The 24,644-nt window shown below is 48.0% G+C and overlaps 1 protein-coding gene across 1 annotated transcript in view; it reads right to left on the bottom strand.

Annotated features, from left to right (window-relative positions):
- Positions 1-4,196: 4,196 nt before the first annotated feature.
- Positions 4,197-24,644, bottom strand: part of MN1 (MN1 proto-oncogene, transcriptional regulator) — a 37,758-nt gene continuing 17,310 nt past the window's right edge. The window contains 1 exon segment of the mRNA XM_029961195.1: positions 4,197-9,134. Coding sequence (XP_029817055.1) covers positions 8,947-9,134 — 188 coding nt within the window. The 3' untranslated portion in view covers positions 4,197-8,946.

Genomic DNA, 24,644 nt, shown 5'->3' with positions numbered 1-24,644 from the left:
TCAGCCCCAGTGCTGCATCCCCTCTCCAGTGGGATGTGCATGTCCACAGGAGGGGTGAGCCAAAGCACTGCCAGTTCTGAGTGCAGCTGTGCAGGGTCCTGTGCACAGTACCGGGGTTTATTCCCAAAGGACAGGATTCACTTGATCTGGGCATGAGCTACTCTGCAAAAGGCTTGGAGTCCACCATCAGCTGCTACCTCCTGGGGAGGGGGGCAGCATGGGAAAGGCACAGCAGCATCAATGGCAGGCAGCAGGAGCCTGAGACAAACTCAAGAGTTTTCTGGGTTTCATCCCAAAACGCATTTCTTTGGACTGAGTGATACCCTGAGTAGCTTGGCTGACCAAGACTTGGGAGAACAAGCCACAGAATTCAGATCATTTAAAAACGTAGGTATTCTAACAAACAACCCAGGAGACCTCCCTAGTATGGGAGGGAAGCATTTTGGGGATAGGTTTCCACAGAAGCAAAATATTTCCCTAGTAGGCTTTCCACCAGAGGAACAAATAAGGTTTCTGAGGCTAAAACATTGGACAAGGTGCTCCTTGCACTGTGGACGTGGTGCAGGTGTCCCTCCCACGTCGCTCTCCAGCCCAGCATCCCAGTGCACGGTGCAGGGCAGCCCTGGCTGGTGGTGCCAGGCTGTGCCAAGCACAGGTTATTCCCACACATGTTCATGTGTTCCAAGCATTCCCACATGCCACAGAAGAACCACACGGAGCATGTCCAGCTTTGTTGTTTCAGCCATACTGTTGAGGCGCCTGTTTACTTGGGAATCATATGTTTTCTGCCCTGGTCCTCACTGTATTCAGAACAGTTACTTAGCTTCAATAAGCCCCTTGTTAAAGCCTTTTCCCTTCTGTAATCTCATCAAACTAACCAAAAGGAGTTTGTTCTGAAATAGAGTCCCATTTTGTAACCTGGCTTCCTGGAGGAGCGCTCCCCATGCGCACCCGGCCCCTCCGCCACAAAAGGGCTCTGCTTGTCCTAGCGCTGACAAAACACTCCCGTCTGTTTGGGTTAGTCAGCAGGGGGTTAATGAAAAGCCCGGCCCTGGGGACTCCCACCTTATCTGCAATCATGAATTTATTGAAGAATGTGTTAATGTGCTGGATTTTATTCATCAGGGGTCAGGGCTTTTCAAATTCTTCCTCCCAGCTCCCCCTCTTTCCATCCCTCCCCAGCAAGCTCACAATGCTGTTTAAACAAAGGACTCCCAACACAAAGAGCAAATTTACACAGTAAAGTTTTCTTGCAAGCCCAGAGCAGAGTCTGGAAGAATTCCAGCTTTATAAAGAGAAAAGGGGGTGGGGGGAAGAAAGGGGGAAGGGAGAGATGGGCATTTTGCAGAGGATAAAAGGAAATTCAGAAAAGTTCCCACCTCCTGAAGCTCAGTGCTGAATATTCTCCATCAGTTAACCCTGAAGCAGGAGGATGTTTCAGCAGGACACGAGCCCTCATAGCGCCAAACTTCTCAGCCTCCTTCAACATTGAGACTGAAATGAATGTTTCAACATCACATTTATAGTGACACTTCAACAGCTCTTTTGTCTGTGGATTGCTAACAGGAGCCCCTAAGAGGACACAGCAACCGTTTACCAAGGCTCCTCCTCCGTTCCTTGTTTTACAGGTGTGACCCAGGCAAGATCTAAAAGGAAATAATGAGGCTCAGGCATGGCTAATGGTGTCACGTGTCTAAGGCCAAGTGAGAATGCAAAGGAGCCAGGGATCCTACCTCCCACATCCCACCCATGGGCCACGTGCTGTCCTGGGACCAGGGGCCACCTGGATCCTTCCAGGGGGGGTCCCTTGCACCACCTGGGCTTGGCAGGTGCATAATCCCACTGCTGCCTGCCAGTGCTGGAAATAGGCAGCCTGAAATCCCCTCCCATCACCTCAAACATTATCCCCACTCCGCAGCTGGGATAAAGGGATGTTTGGTTGGTTGTTTTTATTCTTTTTCACTAAAAGGTTAAGGCCCCTCTCTACTGCATCCATTTTGGTTGTGTTGGTAGAGCTCTGGGCAATAGAGAACAGGGCACAATCCTGCACTAATGAACCAAGGATGACCTAAATGATTTTCTTCAGGTCTCGTCACCTCCACTTCTGGCACTGTCATTAATGAGCTCTGGCAACATCTCAGAAAGGAGAGCACAGAACAGACATCACCTCCATCTGCACCTCTGCCTTGCAGGCAGAACCTCATGGAGCTCACCTGAGCAAAGAGTTTTCAGATATTTTACAAGCAAAATATATGTGATGTTATTGGCCATGATGCTAAAACTTGGGAAGGCTACAAACTGGTCCCTGGGTAGGAGAGACGTGTGGCTTTCAGACGCGTGGCCTAGGGACTTTTGGAAATAATTAGTATTAAACCCCATCATAATTCCAGTTTCTAACAATGTTCTCAGCCAAAAGGATGTAATTGACCTAAACTTTCATTCCTGTGTTTATTTACCTTGGTTTTTAGGGAAAGCGACGTCTTCTGCCATACTCTCACCGCACCAGCAGTGGTCTGCAAGAAGCTCAACCAAGCAGCCTGGGAAAAGGGGGTTTAAACAACTCTGGAGTCACACACAGGAGACCACAAACAGCACCACAACACAGAATTCTGGCAGGAATCTTGGCTGGCGTTGCCGGGGCAGCGCTCCCGACTGCTGCACTGCTTTGCGATGGCCGTGGAGGGGCCGAGCAGATCTCGGCACACGGGATCGGGATCCAGCTGCACTGCCAGCGGATCCCTGACTGCTGAACATACAATACACATTAATTGCGTCTCCTCTGTGACAGGAATGCCAAAGCCTGGTGCAGAAAACAACTCAAAGGATGTAATTAAATCAGTTAAATGGCTTGGGGAAAGAGACATGGCTACAAACAGATTTCAACTCTCAGCACAGTCACAGGGCACAGGGAACAACGATTAGGAGAGCAAGAACTGTAAAAGCTCCATGATCAACCACTTGCTTTTCTTTAGTTAATAAACTATAACCCATGCTTAATACAGTCACAGACCAGGTGAGTCCCTGAGCACAGAGCCCCAGGACAAAGGCAAGTGTTCAGGATAGGCAGGTACTGTGCCAGCATCACCAGAGGTGACATTACCAGGGACAAGTAAAGCCAGTGCCAAGAGCAGAAATCACAGGCTAGTCAGTTGATTTTCATCAGTTGTTAATGTAATGTGCAGTGAACAGCGAGCTCCTGCTGCCTTTTTGGAAGCAGAAACTGGGGGCAGAGCGCTGCTGGAGCAGGAGAGTTAGCTCCAGCTGCTGGCAGTAGCAAAGGAGCCTTTGCACAGTGGGAGATCTGGGTGCCGAGAAATGGCCTCGTGCACCAGAGGAGCCGCATGAATCCAACCGTTAACACAGCTCGTGGCCAGTTTTACTGAACGACTTAGATGAAGCAGGAGCAGCACTGCAGGGGCAGCAGCAGGGCCAGGGGCTCAGGGAGCTGCCTCAGGGGCTGCTCCCACTGCCCAGCAGCTCCAGGCATGGTCCAACTCCTCTGAACAAGCTCCAGAGCCACCGGTTGCAAGAGGAGAAAGAAAGATGCTGCCACAGAGAGAGAGCATACAGAGGAGAGCAGGATGGCCCCAAAAATCCCATGGCAGCATCTGGGCAGAGCTGCATGGACGTCTCAAACAACCAGCAGCCGAGAGGGTCCCAACAATCTCAGTGTACAGACCGAGCCAGCATCCTTCAGTGCCTCTGGGGACAGGCTGGGGAGAGGTCAGGGCTGACAGTGGGAATGAGGAACACCGGGAGCTCATACTGCCCAACAGGTCTACAGTCCCACAGGAGCCTGCCTGGGCAGAGAGGGGAAGGTCTCATCTTCCATGGGCTTCACTGCGAAGCAGGTACTGCACAGCTGCCGGGAACACTGCATTCCTTCCTCTCTCAGGATCAAAAAGAAAATCAAAATTAAAAACCACCAATCCTGCAGGGGTAGAGGGTTGCTGTTGCTGGCAGGGAGGAACTGGCAAAGCCCTGGAGCACCAGGAGCAAAGCACACCCCAGACCTCCCAGGAGCCCCAGCAGAGCCCACATGTGGACGAGGGTTTCCCCAGATCATGGGCAAATTTCTCCCCACTATCTCGAGGCCCAGGGCTTACCTGAACATGAACAGTGTCTATTCACTTTCTTCACATCCCAGGGGAAACAGGACTTACTACAAAAATCAACAACGCTGGTATGAAATATACAGTAGCCACCATTAACATCATATTTATTGTTATTTAGTTGCTCAGTAAAACATATACAGATATGTACAATATGCAGGAATACAGAAGACTGCACTTTACATATTTAAAAAAAAGAAAGAAAAATAACACTCAATTTCATGAGCTATTGTCACAGTCTTCCAACCAAGCATTTAGGAAATGAATTTAACAAGAATCAAAAAAAAAAAAAAAAAAGATTACAGGATTGCCTAACACACAGCAGAGTCAAGTTTTCATATTTTACATGTGCAATAACATTTTTCAGAAGAGTTTGCTATGCAGTACGGATTACCAGTGTTTTCAGTTTTTTTTTTCTTTTCCATGAACCAAATTCAGTACAAAGAAATAACATCCTTTTGCTTAAGGCTGTTTTAAAGCTGTAATATTCTTGGGTAGTGAATAGTGATAAAGTTACAACTGCCAGAAATCAGAGCCTGCAGTTTCATCAGTCAGAACCTATGAGCGGATGGACTCAAACCAACAATTTTAATAGAGAATTTCTAAGACAAAATTAGACTATTTCCTCCATTAGCCTTAAGCAATAAAGGAGAAACAATTCTATAAAAATGGGTTATGCTCTTACACACCATCCCTTGAACAGCTGTGAATCCAGCAGCTGAGAAAACCTTACACTGCAGCTCAACAGAAATAAGCCAAATGTACCATTTGGTTTCTATTGCCTCCCACCCTCCCAGTGCCCATCCTGCTGCCCTGCACTCGCCTCACCCCTTCTGCCTATTGAAACTGGAATTTTTTGCCTTCCTGGTGGTGCCTGGAAGTCCAATCTTGACCCCAGGTTCTGAAGGCCAGCCAGCACCACAGTTACCACGGAGGCCATGGGATCTGCACAGGTCCCCAAGTGATCCAGGTGACAGAATTCTGGTACTCATTCCCGTCCACCTTCACACACAGTGAAAATCTTAACTAAATAACAATGAGCCTAAACCCCCTCACTGATGCTCAAATAAGAGAGAATGGGTAACTCCAGGAGAAAGTGACCTGGCAATGAGATGTTTTATCACTCCTCCCAATTGAAATGCAAGACAAACTTCGCTCAGTTTGCTATGACACTGTAACTTGCAGACTAAGCACAGGGTTTCTTTTAACAAACACACAGGGAGCCAGGGCACAGGGCCGGGAGGTGGGGGACATCCCAGTTCCCCTGCTGCAGCTCCAAGGCTGTGTGGGAGCCTCCAGTGCCGGGCTGGCCAGGGAGAATCCCCACGACAAAGGTAAAGCCATGTTTTAGCTGCTGCTCACAATCCAAAGTGGATTGTGCATCATGTATCACCAGTCTTTGGCTTCTTGTACAACATCCCCCATCTGGAAGCCGCACAGGACACACGGGTGGGAGGTTTCACCATCCTGGCTTTGCCCTGGCATTTGGGAAACATGTAGCTCATAAAATTCTCCCCATTGACCCAGCTGAGACCCCGAAGGAAGTGAGCCTCGGGCATGGGGCTCTGCAGTGAGCAGAGGTCAGACCTCGGTGCAGCTCAGCCCTGCCACCAATATGCCTGACACGCTCAGGTCGATGTTGTCTGTGCCTCAGTTTCCCTCTCCACAAGAGTGCAACTTACCTCTTCCACAACTGGCTTTTACCTACAGCTCTCAAACATGCTTCAGTTGGAATATTATTATTCAGAAAATGACATAATTAGTGGGTAAAATTAATGGGTACAATGAAATTACTGCAGGTACCACCAGCTCTGTGACAAAGCTCGAGCCCTCTGCATACACTGTCAGTACCACATTCCCAGGTGATGAGCAGGACGTGATGCCTGTCTTGGTCAGGATGTACCGTTTCTGTTCTGATCTTTGGCAAAAAGCAACAAAACCCCAAAAGCACAGGTTTGGTTGGTCCTGGCATCACCAGGGGCTGCCCCAGGCAGAGCTCGTTCAGTTAAGATCAAAGGGACAGGAGGTTAGCAAGAGGATTGCATGTGACCATATGATTCAGGAGAACTCCCAGCACACAGCCAGCTGCTGGTTTAACTGCTCACTCTCTGACAGTCCTGTTCCCCACACTGCACCCACCGCCCGGAGCAGAGCCAGCAGCAGCCAAGTGCCACAGCTCCCGTGGCTCGGCACCTGGAGACACAGCCCCTGGCCTCAGAACAGCCTGGCCTCATTTCACAGAATTCCACTGATTTTTAAGGAATTGCTTGCACTCTGCATTTCCATGAGCAAGCAAGAAAGCAAGTTCCAAGTGGATGAGAACAACTGCAGAAGAGAAGCACAAGCTGCCAATGATGAACGAGTAGAACTGTTGGTCAGACCAAGGCAGCAACAGTTCCACTCAAACGGCGATTTCTCTTTAAAAGCATCTGAACTCTGCGTTCCCTGACAGGTTCCTTCCCGTGGCACAGGGTGTGCATCCCTGACCTCAGGAAGCCTGAAAAACCTGTTCTCTTCAGTGCAGCAGGAAAAACTAAAAACAAAGCAGCAAGGCAAGGGGCTGCACTCCATGCAGGAATGCCATGAGGCCATGAACTCGGACAAAATTTTCAGCTGTGACGGAAGACAGTACCGGACCAGGGCCACACCAGGACCCCCCTCTGTGGACTGAGCCCCTCGCAGCAGCACAAGTGCCCTGGTAGGCACAGACCCCCTAGCTCAGCATCCCCCCTATGCTCTGCTGACAGGATTTAAAATCACATACTTGGGTGAGCCAGGACTTGAGGAATCACAGGCAAAGAGGCACCTTCCAGAGGGAGGCTGACAGTGATTATTCTACCAGGAGATACTTTCTGGGGATGGTGATATTTTATTGCAGGTGCAGGAGGAGCTCTGTACTCCCAGTCACACACCCCAACAGAGGTACAAACCATCCCAGCTTTTTGTTCCAAACCAAGTGGGCGTGAGGCAGCTCCACAGCCAATTGCTTCAGGATGGGCAAAAATCCTCATCCTCGTGGCAGCTCCAGCTTCAATAAAAAGTAAAATAATATTGAAAATCAAGATTCAAAACTATCCAAATTTATCCAAAGTCAATTCATTGACCAGACCCATAAATCAATCCATGCATGGTTAATAAGAGCACATTCAAATCACATTTCCAAACACTGCGAGTCTCTCTGAAGCCACGTACGACCGAGAGTGAGGATTCCAGACCACCCTTGGCTTTTTAGGCAGAATTTCCTCTCCATTGGTGTCTACTGAGAATATTACGTCAAAATAATTAAAAACCCAGCACAATCATCAAAGATAAAACACAAAGCAGTCTTCAACTCCATCCCTTCAGCAGGGACACATTTGTGAAATCATGAATAAATAACCCTAGAGAGGCCAACCTTTATTTGGCAGCCAAAACCTAATCCTCCAGTGCTGTTCCTGAGCTCCAGGATCTGCAGGAGGCGAGCTGCCGGCACGGGGCGAGACGGGGCCACTCCTGGGCACAGGGACACACAAATAATGGACAGTATTACGTAAAACTGCTGGAGAGTCAGGCCATCATGTCAGTCGTGGGTTTATCTGGTTTGCTTCCAACTTTCGTCTCGAATGAGCATTATCTAGCCCGAGCAGGAAAGCATGGCTTTCCTTTTATTGTGTGCATCCAGCAATGCTGTTCTTCAGTGTGTGGCAGAAGCAGGACCTTGAATGAGTTTGGGGGGGTCTGACAGGGATCTCTCTGCACTGGCAGATTAGGAAACGCTGCCCCTAGCAGACAGCCCCCTGCATCCCACAACCTGGGCCATCCCCAGCTGCTGCCACTGCGTCAGGACCTGAGGTGGCAGGGGCTGGGGCACCCCCAGACAAGCACAGGGGACATTGGACCTGCTACCAATCAACAGCATCTTTCTGCAGCTAAAAATGGGCAAAAAATGGGCAGGGTGCAGGGGATTTTCTTTTTCAGCATCAGTAAACTGAGAACTGCAGGAGCACCACCAGGCCCTGGAAAGCAAGAGGGAGCCTGGGCTTTCAGAGGAGGAAATAACGACTCTTGACCATTAAGAAAACTTCCTGTTAGACTTACATAGAAAAACCTCTCGGTACATTCCCCGCTGTGCCTGAACCAGCCCGTTCATGACAGAGCTCCATCCCGGGGCTGGGCCCAGGTACAGAGAAGAAGGAGCGTCCTGGCCTCACCAGGAGGCACAGAGCAAATGAGGCTGAACCTCATTAACAGGAGAACCTCATTCTTTCAGGAAAGGGCAGGTCCATGCCTGAACATTCGACAGAGCATCAACTGCTTGTTTTGTATGTGACTGGCAAAGGCTGGGTGTCAGTACGACATATAATTTAATGCTGACCATTTCACTTTCACTGGTGTTTATTCCTGAACTGCTGCTCCTCAGGATCACCATTGTAATAAGCACTGAACAAAGCAAAACAAAACAAAACAAAACAAAACAAAAAAAAAAAGAGAAACAAAGCAAATGAGGAAAAAAAGGAGAAGGAGGAGGAGAATCTTTGTCTTATTATGACATACGTGACTTGGACATACGTTGAGATGAAAAAGGAAAAGGCCTCATCTATAAATGTATGCCAAGGTTACAGAATAATGGGAAAAAGTGGTCTAGCAGGAAAATCTTAAGCAAAAGTGTGCTAACTGCAGAAGGGTTAACACTGGTAACATACTGTGGCAGAAGATTAAAAAAAAGTTGAGGTTTACTTTAAATTAACCCTTTCCAGTCCATATGCCACTAAGCAGGTACCAACCTAGAAAAATAGTCCACCTAGCAGTAGCGGCCCTTTGAAATTAAAAAAAGAAAAAAAATAATTTCTTTTGTTCAAGTCAGGGCAGCCACAAAAGTCCCGAATCTGTTGGAGATGTCCGAGTGCAGGGACCTCCACGTTGGCACCGCAGTCCGGCCCTTCGCCTCGCCCACGTCGTCCGTGCAGTGGACCGAGAGGCACTGCAGGTGGCTGCCCGTCTGCGCCGCCGCTGCCGAGGTCTTGCTCGGGGGAAGGTCGTGGGCTGGAAAGGGTTCACAGAGAGAGGTTAGGAGACCCATGACATGCAACCCCACCAACTCACGGGCGGCAGCAGCGGGGTTGCCTCACCCTCTCCCCACCAGCCCATGCCCCGGTTCCTGCGCCTGCAGCGTCACGTCCCCCGGCTCAGGGACAATGTGTCACCACCACTGGTGTGGCTCCCCCTCCCCACCCTGCAGAGAACATCCATGGCTGATTTTTTACCAGGGCAGAAGAACAAATTGAAACAAACCAGCGACACGTCTGAATGCTGGGGAAGGATCCAGGATCGATGAGTGTGTCCTAGACTGCAGTACTGTTGGGAGCTTTCCTTCCCTGTGCACCCTCTGCTATTGAGAACGGATGCTGAAACATCTCCAAGCAGGAAGCCAGCCCTGAGCCCTCTGTGCCCTCATGGTCACTCCTAGCAATGGTCTCCCTGTTCCCTTCTTTTAATGGAGCACCACAATAATATTTTTCTTAAAATTTATTTCATTTTAAGGCTTTGTATGATCTTTAGCTATCATTAGTTTCTGTTAACCACAAATGGAAGACTTTAACTGAAACATCCTAAACAATATCCCTTGGCCTTTTCCCCATGGATTTTACAGTTAATGTGAAGAGTAGCTAAAATGGGTGGAACATGCCAAAGACATCGAAAGCCGGCTGTGCATGTTTAACCTCTCAGGACTTTACCTTCCATCACCTTTCTCCTGTTCCACAAAGCCAAGCAGTGTGGGGGTACCACACTTCATGGAGCAGCTCGCATTGCTTCCACTGAACCTGCTGCTATACCAGATACAAAACCAGAACTGACCAGATTCTTACACAATCACAATGATATTAATAATCCTAAACTAGCCTGGAAGTCCCTGGTTTAAATGGAAAATACTTTTAATGCTTGATTCTAACAAGATGTCAGAGATGCTTGTATCTAAAACAGTAGAGTTACACCACACAGAGAAACTACTGAGAATCTGGGGACACGATGCCATGAGCGCTGGGAGAAGGAACAGGGCTCCAGAGCAGCACTGCTGCCTGCTCAGCCCTGCGTTGGTGCAGCCATGTGCAAACCCCACACAGAGATTGTCTACATCCACACACAGATGTCTATCACTGCACAGCCCAGCCTGCACCACCATCACCTTTCGCCGACACCCTCACATGCTGCTCCATCGAGGAATCCGGCAGCAGCACGGCAAAGGCGCTCTCTATGCTCCAAATGGATTCCAGTTCCCTGCAGTTGCTGTTGGGTGTTTTAGTCAGATAAATAAGCACCACCGAGGGGCTGAGCAGAAGCACGGAGTAGAGGCTGCCACATAATACCCAAATGCTGAGTTCCACAACCACCGTCCCAACACGTGGAGCTTCTGCTCTCCTTTCCTGTCACCCCTGAGCACCATTGCTTCAGGAAAACCACAGGGCAAGAAAACAGACTTCTTAAATAACCACTATTTGATTTGGTGTTCAATTTTACTTACTGTCCTGAATGCAAATATACATTAAAAACTTTTTATTTATAAAATATTCAAAGCTCAGATGGGATTGTGCAGAAAACTGTGAAAGAGAAATGTTTTTCTTACTTGTATTTGTTCACAAGTACCCAATATTTTTATTGTTAGGTCTCCCTGACTGCACAGGACATGCTGGGCTCAGCACAGGAAGAGCCAGCGCCTCAAGATTAGTCCTTGTGACAGCAACTCTCTTCCTCTGCTGCAGAGAAAGAGGAAAGAGTCCCACAGCTGAACTGCAGCCACGAGGGGCCCGGGGGTCCCAGCGGTGTTTCTACAAGGGCTGCAGGAGACCCCCACAGCCAAGGACTCCAACAGCCAAGGCAGAGGTGGCATATTCCCAGGCCAGGATCAGAGCTGGAGCTCCACTGCACCGGCTGTGCAGGCAGCCCGACACCCCGAACAGAGCCAGTCCTCAGCAATGACTACTTGAAGAAGTTCATGTGTCACAAGCAACTGAAGAGTAAAATATTAGGCTTATTTGCTTGTAAATCAGCAAATTATTTCTAAGCCATTTGCTGTGGATAAAATTCCGAAGCAAACTACTTTTAAAGGAATCAAAGCAAAATCTATCCCACAGGGGTGAACAAGCCTGAGAGGAAAACCCAAGCAAAAGAGGTGAGCAGGAACTGAGCCTCAGTTTGCAAAGTCAGTACTGACTGCCACTGTCTACACAAGCTTCACTCACCACGGGACACCACTGTGGGAGCTCCAGCCCTCCTGCCTATCGTTAAAGAGCACAGAAAATGACACATTTAAATCCAAAACAAAGAGGGGATGAGAGCTTACAGCAAGGCTTGCACTGGCACAAGAATTCTCAAAGTCAATCTGGAGGGAAATCTTCAGTGCAATTTACTTTTTTCCAATATTTCTGTCTTGACAAAGGTACGATGCTTTCCTGGAAAAAAATCTTTGTAGCAAAAAATTATAGTTGTGCTGATCCACCTGATAAGAATTATGTTCTTAAGGACAGGATACTGCCTGATGCTTGTCCAGAACAGTAACACTCTGACCTGTTCCACCAGCCATCCTTTCTACCTCTCTCAGAGCCACAATGCCCCAGCACCCTCAGGCCACAGCACACACAGTCCGGAGGGGTGATCTTAGAGGAAATGGACAGGTTAAAATTAGTCAGGTAATGCAAGATGGTGTCACCACGTCATTGCCTCACAGCTGTCAAGTTCCAGACAAATCGCCAAGTCATGAAGCACCTTACTGAAAGCAAGGTATGTTCAAACAAATTATCTTTAAACTGTGCAACTGCCTCTATCAGCAACTACTGCAAGAAATTTGTGTTATTAATAAAAGCAGTACCCTTCTAATAAGGGCCATCCTCCACACCCAAGATCTTGAGATGGTCTGGGTGGAGACTTCCTCTCCAAACCAAAGGACATGACACAACAGAACCCAGGACAGACAAAAGCACAACCACTGGCTTGCAGGACAGTGTGTGACCCTTGGAAACGGCAAATGCTGAAGCAGAGGTAAGAGATAAAACACTGGATGTAAGCTCACACTACGTTCATGTGGAAGGCATGAAACTCAAAGCAGCAAAGTGACCAGAGACCAAAAGGAGTTTTGAACCAACTCAACCGTGATGCTGTCCTACCCCACTGCGGCTGGTGACGTTGGGGTAGTTCCCAGAGCCAGTTTGCTTTTAGGTAAGAGCTTCTGACCAAGCTTTACCCAGCCAAACACATTCCAGGCGTTCAGCCCCAGACAAACAGCAAGCAGGCAGTGCCCAGCCAGGCTCCCCAGCCTCCCCCCAGGCCCGACCCTCTGCTCTGACCTTGCACATTTAGGAAGCTGCTCTTTCGTTCTGCTCTACTTTGCAAAGGCACGTAGCCTCTGAAAAGAAAAGGTTGCTGTTTGTTTGTTTACACAGCATTAATGGCAACATGGTGACTAAGCCAGGAGCCTGGCCAGCAGCATTGGAGCCTGCAGCTGGGACACAGGAAGAGGACCAGGAATTCTGCTTCACCAAAAAATTCAATACACATGCAACAGACTGTTTTTCCACATTAGCTCGGGAAAATCACATTCCTTTAGTGATGTTAGACCCTGACACTCTCCTCACTCCTGCAGACACTGTGTATACACACCTGCAGTTCCTCCAGCTTCCTTCTCACTCCCTCTTTTTCCTGAGCCCCTGAGCAGTTAAGCTACTCCGTAAAGCCTTTTTCCTCATGTAGCATCTTCTTATGCATTATTAAAAAATAAATATGTTATTTTAACTGTGACAACCCCACCAAGCACTGTGCAAACCCAGAGGTGTCCCGATTTTTAGTAAACTAATCCCATTAAAACCGAGTTCACCTGTAAGACTAACACACATTGCATGCATCTTCTTGCCAGAGAGGAGGTTAATTGAGGGAGAGCTGGTGTAGCCAAGGCAACCACGGATGCTACGAGGCACCGGGAGATGATGATGCTCTTCAGGTGCTGCTCATGCCGTCCCTCTCATTTTTGCCAAAATCACCACCAACAAAAGGACGGGAGGCAGTGACACGCAGGAGCGACAGCATAGCCACAGTCTGGTAGGGGTCTGGTTGGGAGTGGGTTCCACTCCACATTTCAGCATTCCTGCGACATTGAAGTGACAAACAGGAGGTGAAGATCCCTGGAATGGCTCCTTGCCCCAGGGCTCATCCCTTACACTTCTTCACCGCTCTGACACAGCCTGCGCTGCCCAGGGTCCGGCCGCCCGGCACAGCACGGCCCCGCCGCCGCCCTCGATGGCCAGCCGAGCGTGAAGGCCCTGGATTGCTACTGATCTTGTTAAGGCTGAATCTGAGAATTTGGCCAAAAACACTATATTCCCTGATCAGAGATCTGTTTCCCCTCTACCATCTGATAACCACTCTTAAAGGACGCGTTAATGGGCTTCTGTTCACTCTGTGCCCGTTAAGCAGAGGCCAAGCTACCATAAGAGGGAATAGATTTGAGTAATGATCCCTTATGAGGCAGCAAACCTACATATAGTGTTTAAAATTATTCCCTTAGGACAAGATGTTTTTCACCAAATCTCCCACATGACAGTTTGACATATTGGTTCAGGCACATAGCTCTGCATTTGTACACAGCACAGAGCCATCTTTTTCAGTTTTCAAGAAAAATAAGGTCTGAAAACATTTCATGTTTTCCTGCACACTGGACCTAGTCTCCACAGATTAATGTATTCCTGAAATTGTATTTTTAAACACTCCTAAAACTGTATTTTTAAACACAACTAGTTCATTTGTGTTGATAAACAAGTGAACCATCTCCTTCCTCACTGCTGCGGCACTGACAAAGTTCTGGACAAAGGCATTTTCTCGACCCTGGAATACAAGGAGGCAATGGTTTGCATTTGTTCATAGACACGAACATGGCACATGCCACCTGCTTATGCCATAAGCTTGCACCATTTTCAGGTGTCTTCACCCCTGGCAACCCATGCCCACTGTGGGCTGGATCTGTCTCTGCTATTTCCAATGCCCTGGCATAGGCTGCCTCTGGCCTCAGACTGGCAGCACCCAGCTCCACTGGCACTCAAGGGAAAGCCCCAACTGCCCATTACCAGAACCTTCCTCTCTCTCACTTGGATTTTACTCCTTCATTTATTCTGTTTAACCTCTGCCATTTTTAAAGCCCATAAGACACTTAAAGGTGCTGCCCTCCCCAGTATGAACAGAATTCAGTGTTGGTGGTTAAGGTGAACAACTGATGCCAAGGACTTGTTAGGAGAAGCTCAGTGGAAATGGGGACAGGTGACTCCTCGTGCTGCTGACCAGGAGCACACTGCAGAGACACCCCAGCTCCAGGGTATCAGACACATCTCACTCGTTGACATTTCAAGAAGTCACTTGGCTTGGTCAGTCCCTCGATTTATTGTCGAGGCTGAGCTAAGCTGCTCTGTGAGAGCCTTTCTCACACAGGAGGGAAAGCTCTTCATCAACAGTGTGTGCACAGCACTGAGCACTATCCCACAGCACTCATATATCCCACAAACCAGGATTAAAGCTCTGACTTTGCTGCAACACAGACAAGACAGTGCTCACCCAAAGGCATGGCACGGTCATTCCTGCTCACCCGGGCTGGTACACAGCCTGTTCACCCTTATTGTTGCATGCTGCCCACCCCTTCATCAGCCCATCAGCTCTGGCAGCATCCTCTGGTCCTCACAGCCCCTTCCTCCACAGACAGCATGATTAATTGGAGGTGCCTGCGGCTCTAAAGGGAGAGTGTATCAGCCCATGCTGCAGAGATGTTTATTTTGCTTTCAGTGGTCTCCGAGCTGGCGTGGGGCTCCATCGGAGCTCGCTGCTTGCACAGAATTCAAATAACAGGAGACACAAAGTACTTGCTGCGAATACATATTTTTCTCTTTTCTCCCTTGACCTCTTTTCCTGCTCCTGTTTTCACCAGGAGCAATGGAAGGATGTGCATGCCACGACAGGGAGGCTGCCCAAACCCACAGCAGCGTTAAGGGTTTGCTGTCAGGCTGTAGGGTTACAGTCAGACCACAGTGTCCTACCCCACAGCTCCAGCAGCAAGCTGGGCAGATATCACTTGAGGACAAGTTCAGATGTGAACCACATGCCACTGTCTGAAGAAGCTGGTGAAAAAAACATGAAGTAAGAAAAATGCTAACCCTATCGATGGAAAAGGCAGCAGTCACCTCACACGTAGCTTGACCTTGAAGATGCAGAATGAACGATATGTGGACGAGGAGAATGACATTGTTGCCCTAAAAACCATGTTCCCTCCACTGTGCTGGGAGGACACAAGAGAGAGGGAACACACCACTCACCACCTTGCTGCCACTGCCCAGCAGGAGAGCAACACACCTCCATGGCTTCATAGACAAGTGTGAAACTGCCTACATCTATTTATTTCTCTGGATGTTACTGTTAAATCACTGCTTTACAGCTCTATGACTCTGAGAAGAAAGGTAAGTCCTGCATCCCAGGAGAAGCCAGAAGCTCTGTGCCTTGCAACAGCACCAGCTCCTGTGCCTTGCTAGATGGCCACAGGGACAACAGACAGTTTCTAACTCATATCCTTCCCCTCTTTTGGCTACCTTCAGTTCCTCTTTTCGGTTTAACACATTGAGTCTCAGGCTGGCTTCCCTGCAAAACATGCAAACCGCAGAGGGGGTCCTGCCTGCCCCCCTTGCAAAGCAGCTGATGTTGGGATTTGGTTCTCACAGAACAAAAGACCATTCTGGCAAACCAAGTCCCACCCCAGCTGCAGTGCTGCTGTCTGACGCCTGGCCCTGCCCGCCCCACGCAGGCAAACCACAGCTCGCCTGTGACAGCCACGGAAAGCTGAGCTACCGACAGCCAAACCTCCAACCAAAGTCTAACCCAACCACATGGCTCCAAACAGCTGGTTGGGCTCCCAGTGCCATCACCAAAACTGCTCTCCTCAGCTCTGCACGGTATGATAACTAGAACCCTGCCAAAGCAAGGTGTTAAAAATCAAACCAAATCAACTGCCACCAACAGTCAAACAATGTCAGAACACTTCCAAAAGAAAATAAATGGGAGTCCGACAACTGCAGCCTATCCCAGCACAGCTGACTCAACACTCATGACATCCAAACACTGCCATCCAACACCAATGAAGCCTCTGGGAGCAACAAGTTATTTTCCAGGGCCTGTCCTTCCGCCCCCACAAAAACCTGAGCACTTCTGCTCATCTCAGAAAGGAGCAAACTGCCTAAGCCCCACCCGCCAGCTCCATCACACTGACACTCAGACCTAGCATTGGGAAGAGGCTACAACTGGCTTCTCCCTCCTAACTGTCCTTAAAAGTGCTGCGGCCATCGGAGATGTGTCCTTGCCTCTGAATTCCCCAAATCCAGCCGCCAACACGAGAAGGAGACCTCCACGTCAGTAGGGAATATAGGCTGACTGATCCCGTGTTTCCTGCGCTGCTGGCATACATCACTCGCTTGCACTAACTAAATGCTCTGAGCCTATTTTCACCAAGGGTAACAACCCACACATCCGTGATGAGTAAGGAAATGCTGGGCTTTGCACTCAATACTTTCAAATTTATTTCGTATGTACGCAAATTACCACACGGCAGCTTTACGCACAGCTCCAGCCCATGCAAAGCCCATCTCCTGACAGCCAGAACGCACGAGCAAACAAAAGGTTCTCTGTAAAATCCAAAGTGGAATTTTCTGGTTGCACAGAAGTTACATGAAATTGTTCGATACACGCTCTACTTAACTAAAACCAATTCTGGACACCATCTAGGATTATATCAGGACAGGCCAAAACTGAAAAAAAGATGCTACTTAAATGCTCTGCATTAAATCACCACCTGGACATTTCGCACGGAGCTACGGCATGAACAGTGACAACGCCTCACTTCCCCACACAGCATCGACCTCAGAGCTGAGCGACCACCAGCCCACGCTGCCGAGAGCTCGCTGTCCCCTCGGCAGTATCCAGCTGCCTTCAGACTCTGTCCCGGGCTACTGGGTGTTATCCGGATGTTATCAAGCTGGTTTTTCCCATGAAGGAACCTTTTGCTGTGTGTTCAATACAGAAAAATAGCTCGAGCTGGCCTAAACTCCACTCTGCTGCTGCCCCATCGCCACCAGCTGGACTGGCTAGGGGATGGGGCCCCAAGAGCAATATTTACTTTAGCCTTTAATTCACTCTATAACCTGTCATATCATTTTAGTAAGTTTTGGTGCTGCTCATTTCTCTTTAATGACACATGGGTCAAAAGTACCAGCATTACCTTCAGCTCCCACGCAGAGCAGGCCTCCAAAAATGGGAGGAAAATGCCCACTCACACTGGCAAGGGAAGGGGTGTATCAATGGAGCTAGTAAAGGCAATGAATACTTGGTGATTATGCACAGAGCAAACAGAGGAGGAAACACGTAAATTCCAGCACTCTCTCATCAGATTTGTGCAAGACCTTTGACATAATTGCAGGGGAAAAAATAGAAATTACAGTAATAAGTAGGATATTTAAGCCCTGCAGATTATACATGGAAAACTCTATTTTCCTTAAATACAGTGAAAACAAAATGAAAGATAAAGATTCGTTTGTGGTCACTTAGTTTCAGGATGCAGTACTTGTAAGTACTGCATTACCTGTAAGTAAATGAGTGCTGGTTAGCCAAGCAAAAAAAAGGTTCTGAAATATTATCAGTCTCTTGTGAGGCAAAGGCTCAGATACAGCTGGCCAAAGACTTCTAAGTGTTTTGTTGCCTTGTTCCTCAAGAGCTCAACAGGACCTGTGTTCTCACATCCCAAAGCCAGATCTGCATCCAGCCTGGCTGCCAGGGCCAGGACGAAAAGATTTGCTGGCCGCCCACCCCTTGGTCCCTCCATCTCCTCCCTGGCTCTGCCCACAGCTCCCGGAGGTGCCTCTGCCCCATCTATAACTCACAATTACGAGAGACTGTAACACAAAACTGCCACAGGCAAAGTCAATCTCTCCCAGGGGCCTCACACATCTGAGGCTCTTGCACACCAAGAAACAGTGATCATGTGCAGTAATGCTCGGGGTTAAACCACACAAGTTCAAGGATATTCCTGAAAATACAAAGTGAGTTTACAAAGGCTAACAGTAAGCAAGAACCAGCACCAAGGATCATTACCTCTTTTATGCCATTTATTTAGAGCACTAGCTTGAAACACATCCCATTCCTCTTTAGGACGCCTCCAGCTGAAGTTTAGTGTCTCAGGAGTGAATGAGGGGACCTTGGGAATCAGCCTTCATGAAAACAAAAGGAGCTCAAACAACATCACAGATCAAGAGAAAAGTGTCCAGGTCAAAGCTGAGGCTCACAAGGCACCTGCAGACACACAGTTCTGAGACGGACAAGCCAAGTTGGACAGGGCTCTCTCTGAGCACCTGGTCTAGTGGAAGGTGTTCCTGCCCAGGGCAGGGGAATGGAACAAGATGAGCTTTAAGGTCTCTCCAAACTCCAACCATTCCATGATGCTGTGGGTGCTCCTTGACCCGCTCCATGCCCAGCAGCACCGACAGCAGAGATGTGACACTCCAAAAACAGGGGGTTCCAAATCACTGTCTGCAATTCCCTTTCAAATAATTCACAGGCAAATTCTAAAGAGTCTGCAAAAAATAACTTAGAAAAGCAGGAGGCCTGAGCTTGTTAAAGAAAGGTCAAAATCTCTGCTGGAAAACACTTAAATGTTGATAAATCAGACTGAGAGCTGATGCTACCAACCCAGCACTTTTTCTGGGCAAATTCATGCTAGGTCTCTTCTGCTGTAAAAAAATCCCAAATTTTGACTACAGAAAGAGATGGAAATGTCATTGCCATATAATGGATTTGGCACATTCAGAAACATCCCCTAAAGCAGCAGAAAGGTGTGGTGATTGAGCTGGGGCCCATAAATCTGATGGAGGACCAGGGTTTGATTGAACAGCATGTTCGAAAATTAAATCTATCTAAAGGAAAAGCAAAAAAGTCATCAGATAGAAGAAATGCACAACCATGTGAGGAGGCATGGCAGTGAGGGAAATTCAGCTTAAAAAAAAACCACACAAAGAAACCTGGTGTTCTTAGGTACAGCTGTAAGTGCCACTATTAGGATAAGAAAAATATAAGCTCATCTTTTTCTTCCAATTGTCACATCACTGTGGAGAGTCTTCACGAAATTCTCAGAATAGCAACGAATCAGGAGCAAACAGCTGTTCAAGTAGGAAAGTCATGGGTAGACAGACTTTCCCTGCTTCAACGAAAAATTAACTCTGAAGTTTCACAGGCCAGTAAATCAACAAAATGGGCCTGTACAACACAGGACGGACAGTCTCATCTTCCAGCCCAAAGCTGAAATATGGGCCAGCGTTCTCCTTCTGGCCATATGCTCTCATGATTTATGACCCACAACAATTTCAATATCCCTGGAAAATGAAAGAACAGCAGCCAATTAGCTCACTCCACTATGCTGGGGGTTCTGTGGGCCCTGCCCTGTGGCACCTCTCTGGAGAAGGTGGCTGGAAGCATCAGCTGCCCCTGGCAAGGGCAGGAGAGAGACACGAGGTTGAGCAGCACCCAAGCACCGGCACAGGGGAGCACAACATATACCTTGCTGCATGAAGCAGCCCACAGGGTCTCTGAGAGAGCTGCAGAGGGACTTTTGACCCAGGGCCTGGAGTGACAGGACAAGAAGGAATGGCTTCCCACTGACAGGGCAGGGTTAGATGGGATATTAGCAAGAAAGGGTACTGAGGCACTGGAACAGGTTGCTCAGAGAAACTGTGGCTGCCCCATCCCTGGAAGTGTTCAAGGCCAGGCTGGACAGGGCTTGGAGTAACCTGGTGTCCCTGCCCACGGTTGGAACAAGATGACCCTTCTAACCCACATAATTCTGTGGCTCTCTTCCATGCTTCATTCTGACCCATACGCAACGATGGCTGCTTGTGACAACTGTTGTTAACCTGGTCTAGATTCGGTCAAGTGCAGGAGCACAGACTGTCCCAATAGAAGGGCGTAAGGACCTTGTAATCTCTGCCTGCAATTGTTCCAAACAGGGCACTGCCAGCAATGCGAGTGCTGTCAAGCCAGGCAGGACTGGGCTCTTCAGCACCCGCTTCGCTGCCACAACACAAATGCAAAGGCGGCACCAAACAAACAAAAAATCCTCCACCCCACCCTGAATTAACCTTTCTCTCACACAGGTCGGGCAAGTTGCAGCTACAACAGCCTGAGTCATACAACCAAAACTTCACCCAACCCCAGCCATTGACCAGGGCTGCTGCACGTGTGAGCCACCACATGGCAGAGAGCCTGCGAGACACTCAGTCAATTGGCCCAACGTAAAAACTGGTTCTTCTGAAGGCAAGGGCATTCAGAGTGGTCTTTAGGTATCCTCTGAGTGACAAACTCCAAGTCATAAGTCTACTCAAAGGCACGTCTCTGAACAGCAGCCCTCCATGGATGCTTTGTCCACTGGGAAATGTGGCGAGTAACTCAGGTATCCATAACAGCACTGCAGTGAATTCTGCTACTCACTGTCCTCCTCAGGTCTGGATCCACACAGCCTCTTCCTGCAGCAGCATAGCTGCCAAGGCAGATGGGCCTGCAGGGCTTTGATACAAGGGTGAGTGCAATGGCAGCAGGAGCACCCATCACCCACGGGACTGCAAGGATAGAGGAATGGAGTCTGAGTTCAGTGTCTTAATGTACCTGCCTTGCCTCCCATCCTCCAGGTCTTCTTAAGCAGAAAACAGCCATGCTGAAGGAGTTAATCTTGCCTGAAACAACCTATCTCCAGTTTCTCAGAAACTCCAACGCTGCAGAGCTGGCCTGCCTGCTCCCTGCCTGCTCCTGCCTGCAGCCTGACCCCTGACATTTCCACTCTACTTCTCCCTGGCATGGAAAACTTAAGCGTACACAAACAAACAGGTTGGGAGGACAGATAAATGAAACAGAGGAGAAAGGGAAGATTGCTCAGATTCCTTGTTGTGGCCCTGATTAAATAACAGCAGCACCACCAGACGTGGGTGAGGGGCTGGTGTTTATCAGTAAACCTGAAGTCTACAGCAAGACATCTCTGTTTAATTAATCCTGAAAGGGTCCCTTCCCCCTTCTACTTCCCAAGGAGGTTTTGAGGATCTACAAGTTTAAAGACACAGTGAGTCCTTTTTAGCTCTTTCCTTACAAAACACAAGGGCAGAACCACAGCCGGGATTTACAAACTCTACGGCAAAGGCTTCCATCACATGGGCCCACACAGGTAACTCCCACCAAGCAGCACTTTGGATTTAGTCATCCTGAACCCTCTGAAGCAATATACCCATCATAACAGCTGGAAGCCTGCACACATGTAACCACAACCAGATACGGGTCTGCAGATCTCACATGGGCTGGGGTTCTCCTGCCATTTTTACAAGATACCAATTTCCCAAGGGATAAATCACTTCCATGCTTGATGCAGTTCTACTGTCCCCTATTTTGTACAGTTTTCCCACAGTGGCATTACTCCGATGACATCAACATCACTCCACAATGGAAGAGACTGCACACACACACCGAGCAAGACAACTGCAAACACTCTTGGCCTCTGGGCTCTCACTTAGCTCAAGGAGGCTTGAGAGGACCTTCCAAGGCATGTTCTCTTCCAGGAGGTCCCCTGCCTTTTGATCCAAGGTGAATACTGTACTAGTCCAAAGCACCACAATTTAAGTCATCAGCCATGAAGAGCTACAAAGCTGGCACACCTCAGCAGCAGTGGGAGAGGAGCTCTGCTTCCAGGGCACCTTCATCCCACCACCACACTTGGAGAGCTGCAACGTGCCAGTCAGCACCCATTGCAGCAGCAGCAGAAACTCTGGCCCCTAGAGTGTGGACAGACCACCAAACCAAAAAACAGCTTTCGACAGCAGCAGCCTCGGCTTTTCACTTGCCAAGGCTTTTCACCAGTCCTCAATAGAGAGCAGAGCAGGGAAGGACTGGCAGCAGAGTGCTCGGCCTCCAGATCAAACACCACCTTAAACACCAACCACCCACCCAAGCAACCATCCAACCAATGGCAGAATTAGAGAGACGGATTCTTTTTGTGTGGTGTAAGTGGCAAAAAAAGCAAATGAAAAAGTAGAAGAAAATCTCTGAAATAATGATTTCTGGCCCAATCAAAAGCAAAAGAAGGGCAGGGCGAGGAAGGGGAATTTTGAAAGTCTAAGTTCAGATTGTAAAATAAAGCTGTATTTCACATCAGCTTTATAAAATTTCCAGGAAAATAAAAGTCAAACCCAGTTATTTTCTTGAAGATCTATATTCTTAAATACCTGGTTTCAACATAATCTCTTTTTTAAAGAAGTACTGGGATGGGGGATGAACTGTGATGAACTGAAAAATGTCTCTGCCTACCCAAAAAAAAAAATCATTATGCAATGACAAGAGACAATCCAGTCTATAATCAAAGCGAGAATCCTGACATGTTCAAAGAGAAAATTATTGTAACAGCAGTGACTTTGAAGATGAGACGGGTTTTTTTTGGTAGAAACAATGGCCATCAAGATTTTTACTGTGGCAGCCAATGCTTAAATGCACAGTTCAGCATGCAGTGTGCCTGCAGGTACACTGAGCGCCGACAGCAAAAAAAAAATTAAAAAATAAAATTGTAACACCTAAGAAATTCATACCAGCAGCACTCTCTGAGTGGAGAACCACTCACACTGGGGAGTGAACGCTCCTACCCATGAGCAACGCTTGTCCCAAGGAGTGAAGCTTTACAGGAAACTCAAGAGCCAATGTCCCATTACTACAAAACTTTTAAGTTATAAAGAACTACACTGAAATAGTTAAATTTTCAACATTTGCTTCCAGGGAATTGCATATTTGGCTGTAAAAGTCGTGATCTGCACTGTTCGCTGAACTACTGTGATTCACAGAAAATGAATCACAAAAGGAAAGTTTTGTGACTGAAAAAATAGCTGTTCTGTAACCCATCTAATGAGCAGTATAGTATTTGCTGCTCTTTGATTGGGAGACTATCGGCATATGACTGTAGGTAGTCAGGGCCTCGCTGACTATAAATATCCCTTTCAAAAACAGAATTTGGATTAAGCTCAGTGTTACTTTGGAGTAAGAGTCAAACAGAGTGCCTTACATCTCTCCTGTATTTCACTTTTTGGGGACAGCCCAAACGCAGAATCCCCCTGAAGAGTTAATTTTTCACAAACACAGTACAAAGGCTGCACAGCATCATTTCCAAAGGCATTTGTATTTTTAACATGGAGATTTTGAGTTGTATCAATCCTGTCTGCGTCTCCATTGCTATAAGTGTTAGTTATATGTGAGAACTATTTCACTAATACTATGAAAAACCAAACACTTTATTTAATAAAAGCATCTTCTCCCCTGCAACTCAGCAGTGAAGAGCTGTTTAAAGCAGAATCTCTCTATTAGCCCTACTCCTTCCGCACAATTTCGTTCTCACCATTATATTAAAACCCTTTCATTAAAAACGAAACCATTAAAAAGCATATGGTTTTCTGTTAGCTGGGACTGGCAAGTCTTCCTGGGGGTATCTCCAGCTTCGTTGCCACCAGAGAGCGTTGCTCTTTCTTTCTTTCTTTCGGCATTTATTTACCTTCTACAGAAAAGGAACATATTAAAACTGATGGCTGTGTTTTTGCTGGTGGTGTTCCAGGCCACGCCATCCTTGGGCTCACCCCCTCTGCCCCAGGTGTGCAACAACGAACCTGCGCTGGCCGAGGCAGGTGAAGGCCACGGTGGGCCTGGCCCTTCTCCCTTTTGGAGTATTTCTGGCAGAAATGTCCTGGTAAGTGACACCTTCGTGTCCCCACTGCATGGTGGCCACTGGCCAAGCAGCGGAGCTGTGGAAGCACAGCTGGTGTGCACAGCACACACCACCCCAGCGACAGCCCAAATCCAGCTGTGCCGACAGGGTAAGGAGTGCCCTGTGACACACACCCCGCGACAGACGGAGAGTCAGAGTGGGACATGCACCTCGGAACCCAACACACCTGTTTTCCACAGAATGCCCAGACACTCCACGGCAGTCGTTCCCCTAAGTTTTTAAAGGGGGGAGCACTGTAAATAAAAACAGATCAATTTTGTTCTAAAATTTTACATGAAACTCTCCTGTTTTGGAAAGAATTTCACTAAAGTGATAATATAATACAGAAGTACCCATTTAGGAAGAATGTGCTATTAATTCTTAGCAGTGAATGTGGAAGGGAAAATTGCATTTTTATCTAAATGGTTTTTTCTGCATAACCCATTTCCAGTATTCTTTTACAGCTCAATAATGGGAACTTTTCACATTTCTATTTCGGCCAGACCACTGCAGAAGGCAGCCTTCAGGAACATGTCAAATATAACCCCTTAAAACGGATTCCAAGAAAAGTTCTACAAACAGGAGGAGAGAGGCCAGTAGAGCACACCTTAAAGGATGGTCAGAAAAGGAAAAAACCCCTCTGCATTGAAGATGTAAGCCACATTTTTGAGGGGGAGAGGAAAAAGGATGTGGTTTAGGAGGTTTTATTTCCCTAA

Source organism: Manacus vitellinus, unplaced genomic scaffold (genome assembly GCF_001715985.3).
Source record: "Manacus vitellinus isolate BGI_N305 unplaced genomic scaffold, ASM171598v3 scaffold_31_pilon, whole genome shotgun sequence".
Lineage (NCBI taxonomy): Eukaryota > Metazoa > Chordata > Aves > Passeriformes > Pipridae > Manacus > Manacus vitellinus.
This window is presented reverse-complemented; position numbering and strand designations above follow the sequence as displayed.